This window comes from Chelonoidis abingdonii, chromosome 2 (assembly GCF_003597395.2).
Source record: "Chelonoidis abingdonii isolate Lonesome George chromosome 2, CheloAbing_2.0, whole genome shotgun sequence".
In the NCBI taxonomy this organism is placed as follows: domain Eukaryota; kingdom Metazoa; phylum Chordata; order Testudines; family Testudinidae; genus Chelonoidis; species Chelonoidis abingdonii.
The window spans coordinates 27,262,927-27,288,494 of NC_133770.1; the positions used below are offsets into that span (position 1 = coordinate 27,262,927).

General features: G+C 40.8%; 1 protein-coding gene across 5 annotated transcripts in view; it reads left to right on the plus strand.

Annotated features, from left to right (window-relative positions):
* The window catches only part of PFKP (phosphofructokinase, platelet), an 82,311-nt gene that overhangs the window by 52,911 nt on the left and 3,832 nt on the right, over positions 1 to 25,568 (plus strand). For 2 of the 5 annotated variants that reach the window (XM_032765349.2, XM_032765320.2), the window contains 6 exons: positions 495 to 565; positions 2,221 to 2,308; positions 4,602 to 4,754; positions 21,504 to 21,668; positions 22,780 to 22,841; positions 24,732 to 24,843. In XM_032765349.2, coding sequence (XP_032621240.1) covers positions 495 to 565; positions 2,221 to 2,308; positions 4,602 to 4,754; positions 21,504 to 21,668; positions 22,780 to 22,841; positions 24,732 to 24,843 — 651 coding nt within the window. Of the gene's footprint in view, positions 1 to 494; positions 566 to 2,220; positions 2,309 to 4,601; positions 4,755 to 14,194; positions 14,348 to 21,503; positions 21,669 to 22,779; positions 22,842 to 24,731; positions 24,844 to 25,568 lie in introns of all 5 variants that reach the window. The other 3 variants (XM_032765356.2, XM_032765327.2, XM_075062214.1) reach the window with 2 other exon arrangements.

Sequence of the window (25,568 nt, forward strand, 5' to 3'; positions counted from 1 at the left end):
CTCCCAAAAAGAAGATGAATACAGAGTTTGTCATATTCCACTTCCTAGTTCGGCAGGAGGATGGGGGGCGGGGGGGTTAGGTTACAACAGAGTGAAAATTGTTCCTTCTCTTGCGTGAGTGAAGGACAAGCTAGGGACTTGGTTTTGGATTCTTGCTTTATGCTGTCACTAAAGGTAAGGGGAGGAGATGAGATGGAGAAGGGACAAAAGACAAGAGCAGAGGAAAAAGTTGGAGGCAGGATTCATAGAGAAAGAAGAAACAAATAGAGGGGAGCTAAGGATGGGAATAGAGAGAAGGGTAACATTTCAAGGGAGATTAAATTAACCTCTTGAAACTGAGCTGTGGGATTTTTTGCCAGGTCTCATTTGTGGCAGCTCCTATAGCTAAACATCTGTTCCAAAAGCTTTACATTAAACTGCATCTGTTGCATGACCAAAGAAGTAGCATTTGGAAAGTTACTTAAGGGAACTTCCTTTTTTAACTTTCTTTGTAGATAAAGGAAATCAGCTGGGGAGATGTTGGAGGTTGGACTGGCCAAGGAGGGTCACTTCTTGGCACAAAACGGTAATATCATAATTTTGGCTGTGGTCACTTTACCCAAGTAGAAAGAACAGTGTCCAAAACGTACCTTTTAGTGAGCTCAGAGGTGGATTAGGGGTTTGTGAGGCCCTGGGCCATAGTAAGTGGGGAGCCCCTCACCACCCCTTCCGCCTGCAGTCCCCCTACCCTCAGTGCTCCTGCTGAGGAAATGACATTGGGGCACAGGTTAGGGTTGGGGTTGCCCCACCCCCTGCCTGGCACGCCTGCCTCCCTTGCTTCCCGACAGCAGCGCCGGGCAGATAGATGGAGCAAGCCCTTATGCCCCAACCTCACTCCCTGGCAGAAGCACCAGGTAGGTGGGAGGAGCGGGGCAAGCCCCCACGCCCTGAGCCTGCTCCCTGACAGATGCACGAGGTAGGCGGAATGGGGAAAGCCCCCATGCCCTGACTCTGCTGCCCAGAAGGAGTGCCACCATTTTTCTGGGTGTCCCCCAGCTGACTGGGGCTGCTGAGCACATGCCCCATTGTCCCAGTGGCTAATTCACCACTGAGTGAGCTGCATGTGCTGTCTTTATTGTACATTTATGTACTGAAGTATTGATTTTTGAGAATTTACCTGACATCTGTTCTCTTTTACGTTCGGGATGTAAATATTCAGCGTTTTGTGGTATTAATGTGTTTCCTTCAGTAGAGACAGAATTAAAATAGTCCCTTGTTGTGTATCATTCCTTTAAGACAGTTAAGGCTATTGCTGCAGTATATTATTGTAGGTAGTTACAAGAAGCATGGTTACATGATACACTACAGTCTTGCGATATACAACTTATAAATGGATTGCTGTGTCCATGCAGAACCATGTTATGTCTATCTGCATGGAGCAACCTGCAGAGTCATGGCTTTGTCTTGTGACTAACACATTCTTTCAACCCATTTACCAAATAACTTAGTTAGATTTCACAGATCTGATTGCCCAATTTAAATTAATCACCTCAGTAAAGTTTAGGACTGTTGGCAAAAGGGAACCCTTAAGTAAAAACTATTTGCTCCTCATGGTTTAAAAGAACAGAGAGAGAAGACATGCTAGAGGTATAATAGACTGAGTTTATCTAATTTTTGGAGTAGATTTCCACAAAAGTCCTTTCTTGGCTTCCTTCGTCACTGGCTGCAATTGTCTCAAGATAGGTCATAGCCAGAAAATAAAATCTTTCTATGGATAAGGCTGCGTCTGTACTACAAGCGAGGGGTGTGATTCCCCTGCTCAAATACACATACTGGGCTAGCTCTCATCGAGCTAGAGTATAAATAGCAGTAGTACCAGGGAGGGAGTAGGGCAGGTGAGGCATGGCTTAGGTGTGCCAAATACAAACCTACCTGAAACCAGTGGGTACATAGTTGGCATGGCGAACCTGTACCTCTACTGCCACTGCTCATGCTACCAAGGCTAGACTGCTATTTATACTCACACTAGGTTGATAAGAGCAAGTGTGAGTATGGGTACACGAGCAGGGGAATCACCCTGCCCTGCCAGCTCATAGTGCAGGCATAGCCTAAGTGTGTGAAATATAGAACTTTTCACTGTACTGATAATTTAACAACCCATCCTACCAAAATGAATGGGTATTGTCAGCAATTTCCTTAGATATTTGACCTCTGTTCTCCTTTTGATTGAACTATTTTTAGTACCCTCCCTGCAAAGTATTTGGAGAAGATTGCTGACCAGATGCGCACTAATAACATCAACGCCCTTATGGTTATTGGTGGATTTGAGGTACATTACCTAGTTGTTCTGTTTACTTGTTAGCTGGAGTGGAATTGAAACATGCTACACTCATTTTTAAGCACCAAAATATTTTCTTTTGCCCATAACTAAAATTTTGCTTATGATGAATTTTGACATATGGAACAGACCAAGAGCTTTTGAGATAAGAAGAAATTTTGGAGATGATCCATGTCTCTTGAGCTTTGGAATCCAGAATAGTTAATAGTAAGTGCATGTCATAAGCCTCTTCTTCCCAAATCTGGACCTTAGCATCCAAAATCTGGGTGCTTAACATGAAACTCCCCCAAGCTTAATTACCAGCTTGGATCTTATCTCGCTGCCACCAATCAGGATTCTGAGCTCCTGATAAACTCTCCTGGGTCTCCCCCAAACCTTTCCCTGGGGGGACCCCCATGACCCAGAAGCTCTGAGTCTTACCGGCAAGGGAAATACTCCACTTCCCTTCCCCCTTCCTCTCCCACCCAGACTTTCCTCTCTGGGTTAACTGAGAGTGACTGATGCAATCTCTTTACATCACAATACCAAGAAGCATGTCTCCTTATTCCACAAAGAGACAAACCCCAAATACAAGGAAACAGAGATGATCCTATCTCTCTTTCCCCCTCCCACCAACTCCCTGGTGCTGGAGCTACCTCCGTAGATCTTAACACCAGAGAATCCCTCTCCTTGTCTTAATATCCTCAGAGAGAAAACTCAACAAGTTCTTAAAAAGAAAACTTTATATAAAAGTAAAGAAGACATCAGAATATAAACTCTGCATCCAAGCACTGACAATTAAGGGCTATGCTTATCCAGAATAATACTGAAAAACGTCTCACTTCAAAAAGATATCAATTGAAACATTCCAGCCAAGTACAGAGACCACATGATAAAATACAAAATACAGTAATAACCTATTGCTTTTCCTTTGTACTTCACGAATCTTGGAACAGAAGGGTAAAAGAAGCTTGGGATGTTAGGAAAAAGATCTTCCTCATAGCCGAGAGAAACAACAGAGCAAACAAAAGCCAACACACCCCACAGTTCCCTCCCTCACTTTGAAAAATCCGGTTTCCTGATTGGTCCTCTGGTCAGGTGTTTGGTTCCCTTTGTTAACCCTTTACAGGTAAAAGAAACATTAACCCTTAGCTATCTGTTTATGACAGTGCAAAACAAAATACATTTTTGTTTTCCTCAATCAAAGGTAAGACAGCAGGGTAGAACAGATTTTCAAAAGAGCAAAGTAACTTAGGAACACAAGTTCCAATGGGACTTGTGTTCCTGAGAAATGAGAGCATCCTTGAAAATCTCCATAGTAGTCTTTAAATGTATAGTAAAAACTGCACCCTGGCTTCTTGTTTGAGCCACTCCAGTTCACATGTTCATTTCATTGTGACACATTTTAATTTCCGGGTCAATAATCTAGAAATATATTTTTATTTTTGGAGACAATTTTTTAAGTCTTTTAACCAGATACACATTTAAAATAACTTTTACTTCATATAGGCCCTGATTCAGGAAAACATTTCTTTTCAGGAAAGTGCGTAAGAATATGTTTAAAATTAAGCACTTCTCTAAGTGCCTTCCTGAATGTGGATAGATTTATGTGCCTGCATAAGTATTTTGCTGAATCAGATCCATAGCAATGAGATTAAGGGAATTTAAATGAAAATAACTATATTAAAATGTATGGGAATCAGAGAACGGATCAGCAACCTTTGGCATTTGGCCCATCAGGGAAATCTGCTAGTGAGCTGGGATGGTTTGTTTACCTGCAGAGTCCACAGGTTCGACCAATCGCAGCTCCCACGGGCAACGGTTCACCGTTCCAGGCCAATGGGGGGTGCGGGAAGTGGTGCGGGTTGAGCGATGTGCTGGCAGCCGCTTCCCAGAGGCCCCATTGGCCCGGAACGGCGAACCAGTCAGTGGGAACCGCGATCGGCTAAACCTGCGGATACTGCAAGTAAACAAACCGTCCCGGCCTGCCAGCAGATTTCCCTGACAGGTCGCACGCCAAAGGTTGCCAATTTCTGATATAGAGCATTGGGTATCTATAAAGTATATAGCTCATGAGAGTGAAAGTTGTATTTATTGTTTGTCTCAGTTTTTAAATGTGTGTGTATATATATATATATAATATTTAATTTTTATGTGTTTTTGTTAGATTTTTTAGTGGTTCCTTATTAACCCGATGTGTGCTGTGGTAAAAATGGCTCTCCCTGTGGCCTCATCCATGTTATATTTCCATCCTTGTCCTCTTTTTATCCCTTCTAATTGTTCACATCATGCCTGTGCCCAACAGGCCTACCTGGGACTTTTGGAATTATCAGCTGCCCGTGAGAAATATGACGAGTTCTGTGTTCCAATGGTTATGGTTCCTGCAACTGTATCCAACAATGTACCGGGTTCAGATTTCAGCATTGGTGCAGATACTGCTCTGAACACTATAACTGATGTAAGTCTGTTCAAGTGTGCGTGCTTACTAACAGAGCATTCAAGTTAATGCTGATTGAATTGGCTAGAAGTGGATATTTTATAGATCAGAACATTGGAAACACAATCTGTAAAATGGTTTGGTGACTGCATGCAAGTGATACTTACTGAACTGAAAAATCCTGGTACACTTAGCTTTCTATTTCCTCCAGAAGTTCCAACCATTTTTCGCATGCACTGTATCGAAAGACTCCATTTTTATTTTATATATTTTTTTAACTTTTGGATTTTGGAAAGTAATAGAATGAGGCTGCCACACACACACAAGTGAGAGAGACAAAGCAGGTGAGGTAATATATTTTAATGAACTAGGACTTGAAGAAGAGCTTGTCGCTCACACCAACAGAAGTTGGTGCAATACAAGATATCGCCTCACCTACCCTTTTCTCTCTGATATCCTGGGCACGACATGGCTACAACAACACTGTATACACACAAATGGTCTTTCCTGCATACATATACAGGGGAGGGGGGAGAAAAAAGGAAAAAGCACCACCACCAAGCCCAAAGACAAAAACTAGTGACAATTTATAGCAGTGTAGGAGAGGAAATCCCTTCTCTACATCACCCTAGAGCATCCAGTTAAAATAAACAGTTTCAGGGTGTCCTTATATATTACAAAGATTAGGTTTTATTTCTCAGATGTTTCTCCAATAAGTAGGTATTCTGCTAATGCTCTACTTTGCATTGGTTTTCACTGCAAAAGATGTGAGGGAGATTCCCACACCTGAGCAGCTCTTTTTAGGTGACAAATCTGAGGAACTCTAATAAAGAATAGAATTATCAGACACAAAGATGAACACAATATGTCAGGAAAGAACCACCAGTCTTTTGGGATTATTTGAGGGGGTCAACAACCATATGGAGAAGAGAGATGCAGGATGTCGTGTACTTGGGCTTTCAGAAAGCTTTTAACAAGGTCCATCACCAAAGGCCCTTAGGCAAAGTAAGCAATCATGGGATAAGAAGGAAAGTCTTCTTAATGGATCAGTAACTTGTTGAAAGATAGGAAACACAGGGTAGGAATAAATAATAAGTTTTCACAATGGGGAGAGGTAAATAGCAGAAAAAGATCTTGGCGTCATTGTGGATGGTTCTCTGGAAACATCTGCTCAAAAATCCTAACAGGATGTTAGGAACCGCTAGAGAAGAGATAGATAATAAGACAGAAAGTATCATAATGCCATTCTATAAATCTATGCTACTCCCATACCTTGAATACTGTGTGCAGTTCTGGTTGCCCCATCGCAAAAAAGATATACACCTCTACCTCGATATAACGCGAATTCGGATATAACGCGGTAAAGCAGTACACCAGATGGGTGTAGCTGCACACTCTGGCTGATTGAAGCAAGTTTGATATAACACGGTTAAATTTTTTGACTCCCTAAGACCATGTTATAGCGTGGTAGAGGTGTATTAGAATATGGAAAAAGTACAGAGAAGGGCAACACAAATTATTAGGGGTATGGAACAGCTTCTAGAGGAGAAGAGATTTAAAAAGTGTAGGACTGTTCAGCTTAGAAAAGAGACAATTAAAGTGGGATAATGATAGAGGTCTATAAAATGGTGACTGGTGTGGAGAAAATGAATAACAAAGTGTTATTTACCCCTTCACATAACACAGGAACAAGGGGTCACTCAATGAAATTAATAAGGAGCAGATTTAAAACAAAGAAGTACTTCTTCACGCAGCACCAAGTCAACCTGTGGAACTCATGGGTCAGGGGATGTTGTGAAAGCCAAAAGTACAATTGTGTCGAAAAAAAGAATTTAGATAACTTTATGGAGGATAGGACTATGAATGGCTGTTAGCCAAGATGGTCAGGGATGCAACCCCATGCTCTGGGTGTACCTAAACCTCTGACTGACAGAAGCTGGGACTGGATGACAGGGATAGATCACTCAGTAAATTGCCCTATTCTGTTCATTCCCCCTGAAGCATCTCGTACTGGCCACTTTCAGAAGACAGGATATTGGGCTGGATGGATCATTGGTCTGGCCCAGTATGGCCGTCTTATGTTCTTAATAAAAAAAAAAAAATTTTTTTCACTAAATGATTCAAAAATACATTGCAATAGCTCTTCTTGATCCTGATGGAAGAGGTAGCTACTCAGAATTTGGGAACTTTATTGTATTATCGTTAACTAAAAAGATGTACCTGTTTCTATCCAAAATAACTAATCTTGACTGGACAGAAAATAGAGACACTTATTAAAACGAAGACTTATTTTGTTGTCAGAAACATAAATTTACATCTCATCGGAGTCATTTTGGAAATGTCAGGAAAAATAAATCTTATTGTTTTTACTCCACATATAGCTATTTTCTTTTTATACATTCTGAACCAGGATTCTGTTTCTCATTGGATAAAAACTAACAGCGAATTGAAAACTGTTTTGAAAAGAGAAAATCATATTTGGAAAAAAGCATGTTTAATCTGTACAGACAATCCACATTTAAAGCAAAGGTCTGCATAAACTGCAGACTACTAAGGAGGATCTTTCTTAAGGCCAAAGTGCCTCACCTGTTTTATTCTGGATTTATTTTGAAGGAATTCTAGCTCTCCTTCATAGCATGCTTACTTAATTAGTGTACCTTGAAGTGTCACTTTCCAGCTTTTGTCCCCTGTTTTATAAGATTGTGGCCTTAACCTGATCCAGGGCTACAGCTATAGGGAGAAATGTTCAACAGCCCTTTAGCCCCGTTTCCAAAATTGTAAGTGTAAAGGCACATAAGTCTCACTGACTTTCAGTGACAGATAGTGACTATCAAGTCACTTTTGAAAATGGGACTTCAGCTTCCAAGTCACTTAGGATAGGTCTGTATTATAATAAAACACCTGGGTCTGGCCCATATCACTGACTTGGGCTCAGGGGGCTCTGCCTGAGAGAGGCTGTAAAATACACATTCAGGCTGGAGCCTGCGCCCAAACATCAACATGTCAATTTTAGAGCTCCACAGCCTGAGCCCCACAACCCCAAGTCAGCTGATACGGGCCAGCTGTGGGTATGTCATTGGAGTATACACATTCCCTTAGGTACTGTTGAATATTTTAGTCCTTATCTGACATTTTTGAGAGGTTTGAAGGATTTCTCAAGTTTCTTAATTCCAAGAGCATTAACATCATTTTTTTACATCCATATACTTATTAACTTACCTGTATATAAAAGTCAACTGTTCATTTTGTTTACTTTTAGCAAAATTAGACCCTCATGCATTATTAGATGTTTATTTTCCCGTATAATATTGCCCTTGTCCAGACTGTAAACAACTGATCAAAATTTAGTTCTCAATTTATTCTTTACACATGGTTCATGTTATATCTAAGTTGGCCTTGTTTCCAGTTCTGGTAAATAAAATTCTCCATTCCAAAAAGATTGACAGCAAATCAAGGTAAGTAAAATAATGCTGTAATGCATGATGCCTGCTTTTCTTTTCTTCATGGGCTTTCTGTATTTACTTAACTATCATCTTTATAGAGTTTGTAGACTGTTTCACACAGAGCAGGACACACTGCAATATTTTGCAATACACTGGGAAAGATTTTAGATTTCAGGTAACATCACTAGATATCAGGCAGAGGTATATGTTGATATAATCGCTTTATCTATTTGGAAGCTGATACATTTTACTAATAAAAGGCTAGAATTTTGTCCAGTTCTTGTGTTTTATTTCTTCCTAGATTGTGTTTTGAGATGTATATAAAATGTAATGGTTCAGGAAGCCATAGATTCAATTCAGCTGTGAAGAGAAATAACCTTTTATTTTAAAATTCTTTTGTTTAAAAAAAAAAAAAGGACTTTTTTTCTTTTACAAAAGTTCATAAACTGTGTAAGCCTTTTGCCCTCTGAGCATCTGAACTGAAGCTATGGTGGGTCACTCAGAGAACTGGTAATGGAACACAGATCAGCCCATCAGGGTAATCCGCTGGCAGGCCGCGAGACAGCGTTTACATTGACCGTCCGCAGGTCTGGCTGCTCGCAGCACCCAGTGACTGGGAACGGTGGCCACTGGGAACTGCGAGTAGCCATGCCTCTGGATGGTCAATGTAAACACAGTCTTTCAGCCTGCCAGTGGATTACCCTGACAGGCTGCATGCAGCCCGCAGGCCACAGTTTGCCCACCACTGACATAGAACCTTTCACTTTAAGGTCATCCAAATAATACTGAGTAGTGACGTTAGCCTCTGTAATGGCTAATTGACCTGTTAAATAAATAGAGAGTCTCCTTCCAGTTCATGCAAGTGAGAATAGTGAGCAGAGATATTGCACGGGCATGAAGAATGAACTCCTCCTATAGGTGATTCCTCTAGCACAGTATTAAAACACATTAGTAGGGAAGTTAATGGTCCTTGTACTCCTGATGTCCCTGTTCTGTGGATAAGTATATGACATAGTTCCCAATGCTATCAGTCTGGCATCTTTCATGAGCACTAAAGTGACCTGAATCTTAGTTGTAGGGTTTCAGAGCAACTGTTTTATTGCTACTCTTCTCACTTAAATGTCAATCTTTGTCAGTTTTCTCAGTTTGCAATAAGGTAAGTATGTGATCTGCTAGTGTGTATTGAGGCCTCTAGTATGTGTATAGGCAGGTTTCTGAGATCCTGAAGAAGTTTAGTGTGGCTGGTTACTTTAGCTGTCTGTGTTAGAATGTCTGAAAAGTACTCAGGCATGTAAGCAATATCTTAAATGCCATTATAGGATACTGACTTCTTATTTTTCAGAATCAGATAAATTGTCCTCTGTACATACAACAAGTGTAATTTTTGGTTAGTTGTTGCATTGTATGCCTTGTGTTGCCCAAGATGTGTTTGTATATGTTCAAGGATGATACTTATTGTCATGAAGCCTGTAAGAAAAAAGTAAAATATCTCTCCTAACCACAACTAAATCCCAAAGTAACTAAACTCCAGCATTAAATCATGGGTAGTTCAGGGTATTTCTCGCCATACAGACAACTGATAATCTTCCAGTGGTGCTTCGACATCTTTTAAAGTACTTAGTTATTTCCCATTCAGTGGAATCAGGGAAAATATTATAGAGTTAATAGGTTGCAACTAATGTACATACAGAAATTCTGAATTAGAGAGGATTCATGAGAGCACTGAATAGAACAGGGATTGGCAACCTTTGGCACGCGTCCCATCAGGGAAATCTGCTGTTGCGCTGGGATGGTTTGTTTACCGGCAGGATCTGCAGATTCGACCGATGGCAGCTCTCACTGGCTGCGGTTCACCATTCCAGGCCAGTGGGGGCTGCGGGAAGTGGCATGGGCTGAGGGATGTGCTGGCTGCCGCTTCCCACAGCTCCTGTTGGCCTGGAATGGTGAACCAGAACCAGTGTGAGCTGCGATCAGCCGAACCTGCAGATGCTGCAGGTAAACACACTGTCCCAGCCTGCCAGCAGATTTCCCTGATGCAGGGCCGTGCAAGGAAGTTTTGTGCCCTAGGCGAAACTTCCACCTTTTTGTGCCCCCTCTCCCCCGCCCCGCAGCCCTGTGCAACTTCCTGCTCCCCCTCCACCCTGAGGCGCCCCACCCCAGCGGCAGTTCCTTCCCTGCCCTAAGGTCCCCTCCCCTTGGAGCCGTGCAGCACCTCCCCACCCCAGCTCACGTCTGCTCCGCATCCTCCCCAAGCACACAGCCCTACTCTAATTCTCCTCCCAGGCTTGCAGCGCCAAACATCTGATTGGTGCTGCAAGCCTGGGAGGCAGGAGAAGTGGAGCAGCAACTGTGTGCTTGGGGAGGAACCGCTGTAAAAAAATAAAAAAAATTGGGGGCACCGCTTTTTGGCGCCCCCAAATCTTGGCACCCTAGGCAACTGCCTAGTTTGCCTTAATGGTAGCACCGGCCCTGCCCTGATGGGCTGCGGGCCAAAGGTTGGCGATCCCTGGAATAGAAGATGAACTACGAAAAAATAGGACTCCTCGCTCTGAAGAATTTACAACCTAAAGAAAAGAGTGGTTAGGTTCCAGTAAAGGCCTGTGCACTCTTTAGCAATGGGACCTAAATTGTGTAGCAAGATTCTTGGATTCTGAGGCTCTTTAGCATAGCACCCTGGAAATTTTGTGACAGTTTCACTTGCATTTTAGAATGCAGGGTTTTTATCAATCGCATATTTAAAAAGTGAATCTTATGCTCAGTACAATTTGTCCTGTTGTTCGTTTTGATATTACATTGAATTAATTTTCTGCTGTCCCTATATTTCATTTTTGATATGTCAAAGATTTTTGTAGTGACACTGTATAAACTACATTGCCTAGATAATCTGGAGCAAACTTGTGGAGGTTTGTTTGCTGACTAGGTAGCATTTGGCACTTTTGCACCTAGCTGGGCGTAGGAGACATTTGAGGATTGTGGGATAAGCAAGTTAACTGGTAGTTTCTGCAAAAAAAAATCATCCGTTAGATTGTTAATATGGTGATGATATTTAAATTAAAATGTTTAGTGTTAACGATCTATGAAAGTGAATGAGACGGCCCTTTCAAGGCTATTGTTTCAGGCTGTCTGCAAACTTAGGAGGAGAGCGCTCAGGAAGTGTACGCTGGTCAGTGTTTTCAAATTGTTTTCTTTGTAACACCAAAGGCTACATTTTTAAATGAAAGCTTGGATTCTGCAGCACAAATCTCTCTAGCCAGGGGAGGATTTCAGAGAAAATTCTGCACCATGATTTTACAGAAGGCAGGGAGCTCTGCATTTGATTGAACAGAGTGAAACTAATTTACAGCTCCCTTCATAGCTAACAGAGCCTGGTAAGAGGATGGGGAAAAATAATTGGAAACGACATAAACCATGATGGGCTTTGGAGGGGTTAAGAGAGAGAAAGAAAGAGAGAGCTGAGCAGGAGACAGGAAGAATTCTAGAGTTCAAGATACGTCTGCACAGCAAAAAGCTGTGCACAGGTTAGCCTACCTGAGCTAGTCTGAGTCCAGCTAGTGCAGGTAACAGTAGCAGTGAAGATAGCACAGTGCAGGCTTCAGAGCGGTCTGGTGAGCCAAATTTGTACCCAAAATCTGTACTGTTCTTGAACTGCCTGTGCTGCACTCCCTTTGCTGCTCTGGTTATCCATGCTATCCTGTGCACGCTTTTGCTGCACAGGCATAGCCCTATGGGAGTCAGAGTAAGAGGGGAGGGGGAAGGAAAGATGCCAGCCACATGGAGAATGGAAAAGCTGGAGAGGAGCAGCCTAGTACCAGCCATGTGTGAGGGAGGAGAAACAGCCTGTCAGGAAAGCAGCACAGGTAAGGGGTGAACCATCTAATTGAGTTGGGGAAAGAACTAGAAACAGCAGCAAAAGGGGGCTGGGTAGAGGAGGAATGATGCTGAGTTATTGTATGTTCTTATACAGTATCTTTGATCACATTTTATATTAAGGATATATTTATAAAGGGTTGGAACTGATTCGTAGATGTTATAAGCATATTACAGACATGAGCAATCAGTGTTCTAGGCTAGATGGTTATACAATCTATAACAATTGATTAACCATTTATTAAACCATCTGTTAATTATTTGACCCTTTATAGACTCTGTGAAATATACCCTTTGTATAAAGTGACTGTTTGGGATTTTTTGCAACAGTGATGCTGAGTTGTTGCATGTCTTCAGACAGTAGCGATCCTGGGTTACTGCACAGTGTTCACGCATGTGTTTGCTAAAAACGCATCAAATGAAATGATGCAGTATTTAATGCAAGTAAAATGTATCTTTCATTGCAGACTAACTAAATGGTTGTGCCAGTAATTGTTCCAGTTCTCCCTCTAACTGAACCACTTTCCCAAAGCCTCTGGCTAAAACTGCAGCTGTGCTCCTCGTAAGTGCTTTGCAGATGTTCAACCTGCTTTGAGGTTTCACTAAACAAAACCAGTTCCCAAATCAGTATATCTTTTTCTGGTGTAAGGAAAAACTTGAAGCCTGGCTGGGCTGGGGTAGTGACCATTCTGTGAAGTTCCCCCACCAAGGCTTCCCAATGCCTGATCTTGAAAGACAAATGCCATTCCCCTCTTTCCTGCCTGTGGCACGTCTCAGCACTGCAGCGATAACTGGGCAGCATTTTAGTCCAGAAGTGACACTGGGATCAGTCAAATCCCAGTTTTAGCTGTAAGTGAAAGTAAAATTTCCAAAATACTCAGGGATGGAGTGTTGGAGGTGAGATTTTCGCTTCAGTCTCCTGCCACCACGTCATACCTCCAAGCCATGTGGATCCTCCCCATCGACTCTAATCCCCCATCTTCCCTCCTGGAAATGTCCCAGGTAGATCACCTCTTCCCTTCCCATTTCCTGCCTACAATCCACCACTACACAGACATCTGATGGATTTTAGTGAGGGCAGGCTGATTGGCCTGCAGAGCTCTCCTCTCATGTAGCAATAGGGTGTTTTATTCCCACTCCCACCCCACGGTGCACCCTTTTCCCCACTGGGAGAGTGAGACTGGTGAAAAGAAAAAGTACTACAGGATTTGGATTTTCTTTGGAGGTTCATTAAATATGTAGGGATTTTTCACATTCTCTCTACACAATGGGTGTTGAGGATTACTGCACATTGAAGAAGAATTGGACTAGTGCACTCACTTAGTCAGAACAGCTACACATTACATAGTCCTTTGCTACAGAGAAGAGTACTAGGAACTCCTTAGCCTGTGAGAACACACAGACTACCTGACACACTGTACATGTATCTCCTGATCATATAGGATATGAAATCCCCAAAAGATTGCTCAAAAAGCCTCTAAAATGTTCCTGCAAAATATATGGTCTTGTGCAATATCCCTGTATTTTTATGCACAATTATCCAGGTTGCATGCGTAAAAACTGGTATCTCCTGATGTAAATGCTTCTTGCAGACACTTGGAAAACACAGGCCATATTTTCATGATTTTTTCTTTCAGTAACAGAAGTGTGTCTTCACCTTCTAGGACAAAGCAGTAGCTTAAAAAAAGCAGCGTCTATAATAGCAGTCTATCCACAAGCATTTTCTTCTGAGTGTAGGTGTTTTTCTAGTTACCTTCCCTTAAACTATTCCGTATATAGAATAGTGTTTGTTCATTTAACTTATTTTGAGGTGACTTATTTCTAGTACACTCATGCTGCCTACATTTCTGCTTAGCTGCTTCAGATCTCTGCCCTATCCACATTTCATTTTCACTCTGTACTAACTCACATTAACTTCCTTCCGCTCTTTCTTCAGAAGAGCATTGTGCCAATGCGACCCCAGTGCACTGTTGTGGTATTCAGAGGAAACTCTTGTTTTTTGTCCCTCCTTAATATTACCAATTTTATTTTGTTGGGCCAATGGAAAGCCGACCCTCCCATCACACGCAGGGAGCCACTAGCTGAATGCATAATAATTTGCTATCCATTTGCAAGAGTGTATTGCTAATAATACTTGTACTGCTGCTTCAGGCCTATGAAAGTTGTCTGCAATTAGCTGAGGCACGTGCTCGCTTTGAGGAGTTTTGCATTCCTATCTGTGTGTTGCCAGCTACTATTAGCAACAATGTGCCAGGCACCGACCTTAGCATTGGTGCTGACACTGCCCTGAATGCTATTGTGGAGGTAAGACTGCATATCCTTTTGAAAATTAAACTGTGCAATGTCTGTCTTTGTTGTGATACAAGCAAGACCTTGAAACATTTAGTTTTCTAAAATATTGTAGTTTTAAATATTAAGCTCCCGTGATCAGAAGGTAATCAATATTTTCCAGCTTGATTGAAGATTAATCTAGTTAAAATTAAATCATTTATGTTGGCTATTATTTAGATAGTGGCATTAGGGTAACTATTTCAATGAATTTTTAGAACCTTTGTATGTTTGCAATAAGAATAAATTATATAAAAAAATTTGTTTAAAATAATTTGCTTCGGACTACTTTGCTGTACTTAAATGAAAGAATAAAAACCCATGCACCTCAAAAAAAAAAAAAAAAAAAAAAAAAAAAAAAAGGGGGTGGGGGTAAATGACCCAAGGAATGGACCAATGACAGAATAAGATCCCAGTTTAGCAAACCACATAAGCCCAAGCTTAAAGCGTGAAGCACTTCACTGGGACTGGTTGTATGCTAAATGTTAAGCACATGCTTAAGTGCTGTGCTGAATTGAGGCCTAATGACTGCAACATTTAAAGTACTGTATAATGAGAAAATAAATTTTACAAGTTGGATGCATCAAAGCTTGGCTTACAGTGATGTCACTTCCTTTTATAGTCAATCAGCATTGAGATACTACTGCTGATTACTGTTGTGCATGTTTCCATTTAAATGGCCAACAATTTGATTTAAAATGGGCTGTATGACCAAAATAATGCACTTTGCACATTATGGACCTGCTCCAGCTCCCCTTGAAGTCAGTGGTTCACAGGGATGACTTTGGGTCCTTTGTTGCCTGTAATCCTTGTTCTTATTAGATAAAACACACGTGTGCTCTGCCATTAGACAATGTGCAGAATCCTTTTATTCTCCAATTCTGGCTCCTCAGCATCACTTTAAAAATAGAACATTTTTAGTGTGTCATTTGGTGTCTGAAGATTTTGTCATGAATTTCAATTAGACCAGGATTTGTCCCTTAGTTCTTGCTTACCATGACATTTCCCCTAGTCTCCCATTGTTGTATTGGCACCAGTGGTGGCAGCATTAGCAGAATCTAACTCTGCATACAGCAGGTAACATGACTGATATCAGTGGGGCCAAAGTCTTCAATAGGGATTCACCTGGCAAAGACTGAAAACGTGAGAAGTACCAACAATAAAAGTTATAAATGGTAGATGGCCACAGACAATGTAGAAATACCAACAGTTGTTGCTTCTATCCCACTGCCTTTTATTGTAGGCCGCATAGCTTTCAGTAATGCTTCATCTGTGTTATTGCTCTCAGTAAAAACTAAATGAGGAAAATTTTGTCCAGTCTTGCAAAAGTTATATACTTCTTCCCATAATATAAGAACTAGGGACCACCAAATGAATGGGCAGCAGGTTTAAAACAAATAAAAGGAAGCTCTTCACACAGCACACGGTCAACTTGTGGAACTCCTTGCCTGAGGAGGTTGTGAAGGTTAGGATTATAACAGCGTTTAAACAAGAACTGGATAAATTCATGAAGGTTAAGTCCATTAATAGCTATTAACCAGGATAGGTAAGGAATGGTGTCCCTAGTCTCTGTTTGTCAGAGGCTGGAGATGGATGGCAGGAGAGAGATCACTTGATCATTGCCTGTTAGGTTCACTCTCTCTGGGGCACCTGGCATTGGCCACTGTCGGTAGACAGGATACTGGGCTAGATGGACCTTTAGTCTGACCCAGTATGGCCATTCTTATGTTCACATGTAATCCTCTTGAGTTCCATGGGTTTGCACCATTTGTCTTGGAACCAGTGTCTTTGGTTGAGATTGACAGTAGAGTACTGTTGCTCTTTGAATACCAGAATTCTTAGGAGAGGCAGCATGTGGCAAAAGATTATCAGAATTTGGCCCCTGAGTTCTAACTCATTCTAACTCTGCTTCTGACACTGACATTGTATTTGCCTTTGGGCAAGTCACTTACCCTGTCTTAGTATGTCCCCCTCAGCAATAAACGAGGAATAGTAATATCCTCATAAAACACTTTGCCAGATCCTCAGATGACAATTTATGCCAGCTGAGGATCTGCCTCTGAAAATATCAGATAAGCATTATTAACTAGTATACTACGATAGAAGTGCTTCTTCCCTAAATAATGTCCTATATACCAAGGGAGAACTCAGTCCTGAAAATGCTTATGCTTATCAGTAACTACTTTTACTCATGAATACAGTTATTAATGTGTGTAAGTGCTTGCAGACTCAGGACTTTTATATGTTGGAAGAAGTGCTGTAATAGGAAAGTAGGAGGAATAAAACCTTTCCCCAGCTTCCCAGATGCATATGCGATCATGCAGTTAAAAGAGCAGCTTAAGCAAACAGACATTGTTATTCTTTGCTTCACATTCTTTGAAAGCTTCATGACAGAATTTTAACTCCTTAGTGCTGACAGTTCATCACAGCCAGCAGAAATTATTCTGAGAAACACTGATTCTGGTGTGAAAGGATTAAAAATAGGGTTGTTGAATAATCGCAGTCAACTCATGCGATTAACTCCAAAAAAATCAGGATTTAAAGGATTTATCACGATTAATTGCAGTTTAAATCATACTGTTAAACAATAGAATACCAATTGAAATTTATTAAATATTTTGGATGTTTTTCTACACTTTCATATATATTATATTCTGTGTTGTAATTAAAACCAAAGTATATATTATTTTTACTACAAATATTTACATTGTAAAAATGATAAAAGAAATAGTATTTTTCAGTTCACCTCATACAAGTACTGTAGTACAATCTCTTTGTCATAAAAGTGCAACTTACAAATGTAGATTTTTTTTTTTACATAACTGCACTCAAAACAATGTAAAACTTCAGAGCCTACAAGTCCACTCAGTCCTACTTCTTGTTCAGCCAATCGCTCAGACAAACCAGTTTGTTTACATTTGCAGGAGATAATGCTGCCCACTTCTTTACAATGTCACCTGAAAGTGAGAACAGGCATTTTCATGGCACTCATGTAGCTGGCATTGCAAGGTATTTACTTGCCAGATATGTTAAACATTTGAATGCCTCTTCATGCTTTGGCCACCATTCCGGAGGACATGCTTCCATGCTGATGATGCTCATTAAAAAAAATAATGCATTATTAAAATTGTGACTGAACTCCTTGGGGGACAATTGTATGTCTCTGTCTCTATTTTACCCACATTCTGCCATATATTTCATGTAATAGTAGTCTTGAATGATGACCCAGCACATGTTGTATGTTTTAAGAATACTTTCACTACGGATGTGACAAAACGCAAAGAAGGTACCGTTGTGATATATATAAAGATAGCTACAGCGCTCAACCCAAGATTTAAGAATCTGAAGTGCCTTCCAAACTCTGAGAGATACGAGATGTGGCGCATGCTTTTAGAAGTCTTAATAGAGCAACACTGCAATGCGGAAACTACAGAACCCAAACCACCAGAAAGAAAGTCAGCCTTCTGCTGGTGGCATCTGACTCAGATAATGAAAATGAACGTGTCAGTACGCACTGCTTTGGATTGTTATCAAGCAGAACCTGTCGTCAGCATGGAAACATATCCCCTAGGATGGTGGTTGAAGCATGAAGGGACATATGAATCTTTAGCGCATCTGGCTTGTAAATATCCTGCAACGCCAGCTACAACAGTAGCATGAGAACGCCTATTCTCACTTTCAGGTTGACCTTGTAAAAGATGTGGGTAGGCATTAATCTCTACAAATGTAAACCAAACTTGTTCTGTCTGAGCAATTGGGCTGAACAAGACGATAGTGCTGAGTAGACTGCACAATTTTACATTGTTTTATTGTTGTAAATGCAGTTTTTGTACATAATTCACATTTTGTATGTTCAACTTTCATGATAAAGGAGATTGCACTATACTATGTGTATTAGGTGATTGAAAAAACTATTTCTTTTGTTTTTTACAGTGCAAATATTTGTAATAAAAAATAAATATAAAGTTAGCACTGTACCTTATGTCCTGTATTGTAATTGAAATCAATATATTTGAAAAATGGTAGTAAAAACATCCAAACTTTCTAAATAAATGGTATTCTATACGATTTTAACTGTGCAATTTAACTGTGATTAATCTTTTTAATTAATTGTGATTAGATTTTAATTTAATTTAATTTTTTAATGACAGCCCAATTTAAAAACTAACGATCCAGCCAGTTAATGGGACACAGATAAAACAATGTACAAGAGACTTAGCGGATGGAAATCCAGACATCAGCACAGTAAAAACATTCAAAATGCTTTGCTACAAGATTTGACCTGTTTTTCCATGTTTAGTGCCTCATACTGCAGTTTGCTGTAAAGTTCAGATTCATTATTTTTAGTATTTAGAGGTAGATACTAGATAATATAGCGCCTAAATACTTCTCAGGATGGTATTATACAACCTTCAATAGATCCAAAATCTATCCCTGCTAGAACCTGGGAAACTTAGTTTTTTTCCCCACAAATAATTTTTATTTGTGGATTGTAAGGCCAGAAAGGACCATAATGACCATCTAATAAGACCTCCTGCATAACACAAGCCTCAGAACCTCACCCTGTCGTTTCTTTGTCAAGCTTCTGATTGAATAGTAAGGGCCCCTGTGCCGCAACCACCATCCGACTGGACGAGCCTCCCTTTAGAGGCAACGGTATTTTGCAGGTGGGCAGTCACTGTTCAGTGACAGATCCAGGATGAAGCAGTTTATCATGCCCCAGTTATCTCGAGAGTGAGAGAATGGGAAATGAGCCCAGAGCATGATCACCAGATCATAGAATCATAGAATATCAGGGTTGAAAGGGACCTCGGGAGGTCATCTAGTCCAACCCCCTGCTCAAAGCAGGACCAATTCCCAACTAAATCATCCCAGCCAGGACTTTGTCAACCTGATCTTAAAAACCTCTAAGGATGGAGATTCTACCACCTCCCTAGGTAACCCATTCCAGTGCTTCACCACCCTCCTAGTGAAAAAGTTTTTCTTAAAATCCTACCTAAACCTCCCCCACTGCAATTTGAGACCATTACTCCTTGTTCTGTCATCTGGTACCTATAATAAAAATAAAAATAACCAATGTTTATAAAAATAAGGCCATGATTATCAAATCCAATTAATGATTTGCGATCCCCTGAGTATTAGATGTTCAATTTGAAATGTCAAGAGGGGAAAGGAGGGACAGGGCAGATTTTCAGAAAGTGTTGAGCTCCCACCTTCTGAACAGCAGGCCCTTTTGAGGTATCTCAAGTTTGGCAACCAAGTCATTTTTGGACAGCCTGGCCTATTGTTTACTTCCCCAGCACCTAAAAGCCAGGATTTCCTTAGTGATGTCATAATGTAGACACTTACTCCCCATGAACTCCCAAGCATTGTCTCCAGGGAGTTAGAACTGGTGTGATGATAAGCTTGCCATTCGTGAAAGCAGCAGGGGTTGGCTACAAGTATGCTGCTGTTTATTGTACATTGAGAGCTTACACTGTGCTGTACTCAGTGAGGAAAGACTGGAGACCACAGTATGGGCACAGTTAGGAATCAAGATAGAAAGAAAGGGGTTGCCAGTGTAACACACTGATGAAGTGCATGATCTGAACTAATATGTGCTGTATTTTGTTCTGGAGCTGCCGCTTGTTTTTTTTTTTTTAAAGAATACGGGATAGCATGTTTAGATCAATCTGTTTGATCATTATGGATATATATATATATATATATATAATATGTTATAGCTCTGGTAGCTGAACTAAAGTAAATATACATAAATATATAATATCGTTATTCGTGCGCTAAATGCTGTAATTTATGATAATGTTAAATGCTTATGACTTTTTAATTTTTTAGGCTTTCCCATTTACCAGTTTAAACTTTATTTGTTTTGTGCTCTGGTAAGTAGGTATTTAATGCAAATATCAGGCTCAGAACCTGTCTTTATATATCAAAAAATAAATGATACTAAGACTGTATTTGGAAAAATTAGTCCACAAGCAGAATGGAAGAACATCAAATGTAGAACTGCATCCATAGTTACTCGTTCAAAAACTCACCAGAGGTCTGAGGGCTGTTTTTATGTTTCCTTCTAAATAAGTTGTTAATAAAGGGCAAGAACGTCATGATCTTGAATTTGCCAGAGCCTTGCACTCATCTGCTTCCTCTTAATTCAGCTGGGCCCACAAACCACATTTGCAAAATTCTATTTGCACTCAAGGAAAGGTTTTTGAGTTTAGGGCAATTATTTTTCAAATACTCTTAGACTTGATCTGCTGCTATTTTGGGGTTTTCTCTTTAGTCCTCTGATCAGAGCTGTCAGCTTTTTGAAATTTATTTTCGTGGAGGCTTATTTAAGCTACTCACAAGCAGCTCTGATAGAATTTGCTGTAAATCATCACCCCCTATGCTTCATGTAAGCCAACAGATTTCCTCATAGTGAGCAACTTTTTTTTTTATCTACGAATGGGTAAGATGTGGTTTGAGGTCAGTATCCCGTAATCAGTATGTGTTTATGGACATGAAGTAGGAGAAATTGGTTCTGTTGCTGCCACATCATGGAAATTTGCATGAGTAAGCCTCTGGATAAGCAAATTGTGGATCAATAGAAACCTAGGACTTCAGCCTCGTAAATTCAAATTGTAAAGAAGGAAGTGTACTTAAAACCTCTCCATATCAAAGGTGGTTTCTTCAGTCATGTGCACAGTAAAAGTAGAGACTGGCTAAATTTGGATATATGCCCACATCAGAAAGCAAACTCCATTTTTATATCTCTTTAAAACTCCAATATAACTGCTCCAAAGCTTTAAGAATAAGAATGTGCCATGAGATTAATTTCTCCTTTAACATTTTCAGAAAGCAGCCAGATGGTAGGATAACACAAGCAAACGTAACATTACCAAAACACCAAATTTTGAATATAGGGTCCAAGATGTGACCTGAAAGAAATATTTTCTTCCAGAATTAACAACTGACATGAGTGTGTATGTGCATATAATGTGTATTACTATAGATATAGATATACACACACACATAGTAATACAGTTCAGTAATCTTATAATTGTGATAAAGAATCACATAACATATGGTAAATATCACAGTTGAGAGCCTGTTCATGTTTGCGTAAGTCACTAATGTTCTGTGCTTTGGTTAGACATGCGATCGCATCAAACAGTCAGCCAGTGGGACCAAGCGTCGTGTGTTCATCATTGAGACAATGGGTGGCTACTGTGGTTACCTGGCCAATATGGGGGGCCTTGCTGCAGGGGCGGATGCTGCTTATATCTTTGAAGAGAAGTTTGATATTCGAGAACTCCAGGTATGCAGCTCAATCTTACTGAAATAACGTCTGTCTCATTTTTATAGAGACTTTCAAAGTATTGTATGTGTATATCGCATTTAATATGTACATTGTGTTGGTGTAGTTGGTTGGCTCCTGTTCCAAAAGGGTATCTTAGCCTGCAACAATAAGTGGCTACTTTTAAATGCGTACGTGACACCACCCCAGAGAATTGGAATATTATGCCAGTGTTAATATATTTTGTAGTAGCACTTGCAGCCAGACACTCCTCATTCATGGCATCAAGCACTGACTGCTGATGGCCAAAAATTGAAACATCAAGTCACCACAGCACCATTAGGTAGAACAATTACATATTTATTCTTTTACAATCTGATTATTAGTACACAGTGATTGGATGGAACTGGAGCAAAATGAAAAGGCAAATAAAAAAAGGGTAAAAGGAAATACTTTTTCACACAATGTATACTTAAACTGTGGAACCCCTGACCACAGGGAGTTGTTGACGCTAAGAATTTAATAAGAATAAAAAATAAAAGAATTGGGTATCAGGAATATCCAGCATTGTTAGTATTAATTATTACAGATTTTGGCAGGGATATAAGCCTTCATGCTCCAGACCCAATCTCTTAATTATCAGAGACCAGGATGAGCCCCAATGGGAGGAGCAGATTATCCCACATCTGCCTATTATTGAGTTCTTACACATTCTTCTGATGCATCTGGTGCTGGCCTTTGTTACAGGTGGGACACTAGATGGGATGGATCTGGGGCCTGATCCAGTCTGGCAACTAGTGTGTTACTGTGTAAATAAAGTCCAGTAGGTGCTGTATCAGTGACATGCAAGTGACCTAAACAGCCTGTTGAAATAACACTGTTGTCTAGAGACATGAAGAAGCTAAAAGTTGTTGGTGGGTGTGGGGAAAAGAGGTTAATTTTAAACCAGGACTCACCCATTAGACTTTGTCCCGGAAGCCAAAAAAATTATTGGTCAGTTGGATTTTCACATTACAGAAGGGATTTCTTAAGTATTGCTGTGAACCTGGAATCCTTTATAGAAATTCTCTTGGTGGAGGAGGCAATGATCATCACATTTGTTTTAGGATGCTTTGTGTGACTCTGTTTCTAGGCTAATGTGGAGCATTTGACCGAAAAGATGAAAACCAGCATTCAGCGTGGTCTAGTGCTGAGGTAAGCAAAGGTCATTTTGATGGTGCAGTTTAATTAAATGAGTAATGTTTTGCAACTCTCACTGCTATTTAAAATCCATGAACAGGCTCTATTTAGTTAGTCATAGAAGAAGGGATTCTCAGTGGAAGAAAAAGCAGCTCTTAGAAGCAGGTTTAAAATCTGTTAAAATCAAAGGTTCCACATCCAGTCCCATTTTAACTCTTCACATCCTGTTAATGATTTGAGTTCTTCCAAGTGCTGCACAAAGTGTTATAAGGAGGCTGCACAGAGGTCTCATCATTTATTTTACTAAGGGTGAAATTCCCCTCTGTGCACAGAGACAGCACAAGACCTGTGCATCTCTGAAGTGCTATTTAGCCCTCAGAATACATATAAAGTAGAACACAGGACCCAGGAACACAGATGGCCCTCTGCAAATGGGTAAATTCCATCCTGGTTCCTTAGACTACATGTTGTACTGGAGACCATAGCAAGCTAAGCCACGCAACTGAATAAAAGTTTCCTGTGTCAATTACAAGTTGACTAGCATTCACCCTGCTTTAACCTTAGTGCCCTGTGACAATGTTTTTGAACTAGTTGTTTGCCCCTTTAGAGAGGATTCTGGTCTCTCTTGCAAAAGTGGCCAACGGGATGTTAGGAGCAGCTCTGTCTGTCTAGTGCTGCAGACAAGCTGGATGCTTTAATTTTTTTATGATGCTGCGGCTTGATTTATAGAAAGATTTCAACGTATCTTTACTGGTCCAGACATCATCTCCCTCTGTACCCTCCTATGTGACACCAAAACTTAGTCACCATTCATTTTATCAATCCATTTTTCAAAACCCTCCACCTCCTCAATCTCAGGCCGAGGCCACGCTCTGTAAGTAAAAGTTCAAGAAGGTTCAGTTACTGTCTTGCAGGTTAACCCTTTGGAACTCTTCCACAAGTGAACACAACCAATCATAGTTCTGAAGTTGCAAGGAAAGCCTGTAAATAACTGTTATGAGACATGTAGTTATCAAGTACTGGACATTTTCCAACAAAAGGGTTCTAGAGTTTCTCAGGCAATTGCTGATCAGCATGGCAGATGTTGGGAACAAGTGAGAATTTATAAAATCTACTAGTCTGAAATCCAGAGTGTCCATCATTTCTTCTGTAGCTATTATTGGTTAAGGTCTGATACTGGAGCAAATGCCCTCTTTAGCCCAGCAGTTTGTCCTTATCTTGCCTAGGAAAAACAAGGTGTTTTAAAATATGTTCACTAATATCACGTCAAAATCCTAATGTAGATAAGACTAACAAGCGTTAACATTCAAAATTGCCTTGTCTACGCAAGGGCTCTCACATGTTACTTAACATGTTTAAAAATCACATCTTTCTTCCTAGCTTGCCCAGCCTTTGTCAGTCTGTGACCTCCACCTCTTTCATGGGCATCACTTCTCTGCCTCCGTGGCGATAATCAGTTATAAGAGGAGATCACCAAATGCATTCACCTACCCCCTTCACTTAGTTCAGATATGCTCAGACATTAAAAAGAACAGGTGAAGGGGTGGGGGACCTCAAGTTTGCATAGCCTAGGGCAGCGGCAGTGTTGGAGAACAGGTTACAGTTCAGCAGCTGCTCAGATCCCTGCAGTAATACAGGAAGCTCAGACGTTCTAAGTACTGGTTTGTGGCAGAGCAGAGACACAACCGTGTATAAAAATAAACCTGTGGGAGAGTTGGAGAGGGAGGAGGAAGGTGAAAATACACAACTTGCCACTCATTGAGGGCAAGAGGATAACAGAGTTGTCAGGGGTGTGACATGTCCCCTCCATCAGTGACTGTGCCTCTGTAAAGGTCAGGTAGTTAATAATGTGGTTTTTAACTGGCCTGACAGTGTTGTTGTGGGGTTATTTTTGTCTTGTTATAGGAATGAGAACAGCAATGAGAATTACACAACTGACTTTATCTACCAGCTATATTCTGAGGAAGGAAAAGGTGTCTTCGATTGCAGGAAGAATGTATTGGGCCACATGCAGCAGGTAAATAAAGTTACGAACTTCCTTCTGTATACAGCAGCAGGATTTATTTAGTGTATGTGAACTGCCGTCACCATTCCAGGATTACACACAAGTCGTCCTTCTTGCATCCACTCTTTACCCTTTAGACCAGTGGTGAGCAACCTGCAGCCCATGCACTGTGTGTGGCCCATCAGGGTAATCTGCTGGCAAATCGCGAGACGGTTTGTTTCCATTTGCGTGGCCACCTGCAGCTCCCAGTGGCCGTGGTCACCATTCCTGGCCAATTGGAGCCACATGTTGCCCACCACTGCTTTAGACAAAATGAATGGTACTGAGGGTTTCCTTCATTGTTACTACCAACTCCCAACCCATTTTGGAGGGTTGGAAGGGGGGTAATTTAGTTTTGCAGAAGGAAATTGCAGCAGATTCCCTCTTTTACTGTCACCTTTTTTGTTCCCCCCCATCCCTATTTTAAAAAAAGATGCTATTGTTTTCTAGTAGCCCGCTCACTGCCTCTTACAAGACCTCCTTGCAGCTGCCAGTTCAGGAGCATCTCACCCCTGGAAGAGAAATTTGGTTCCTAGAGAACACTTTTTCCTTTTGGAGGAAAGGGGAAATAGTGAAGAATAGGGTGGCTATGATTGGCTCTGCCCTATACAGCACTTCTAGCTAGTGCATCCCACGCACCCAGATAGGGCACTAGTCAGCCAACAGCAGTATGAGAGTGCATGAGGGCACAAGGATAA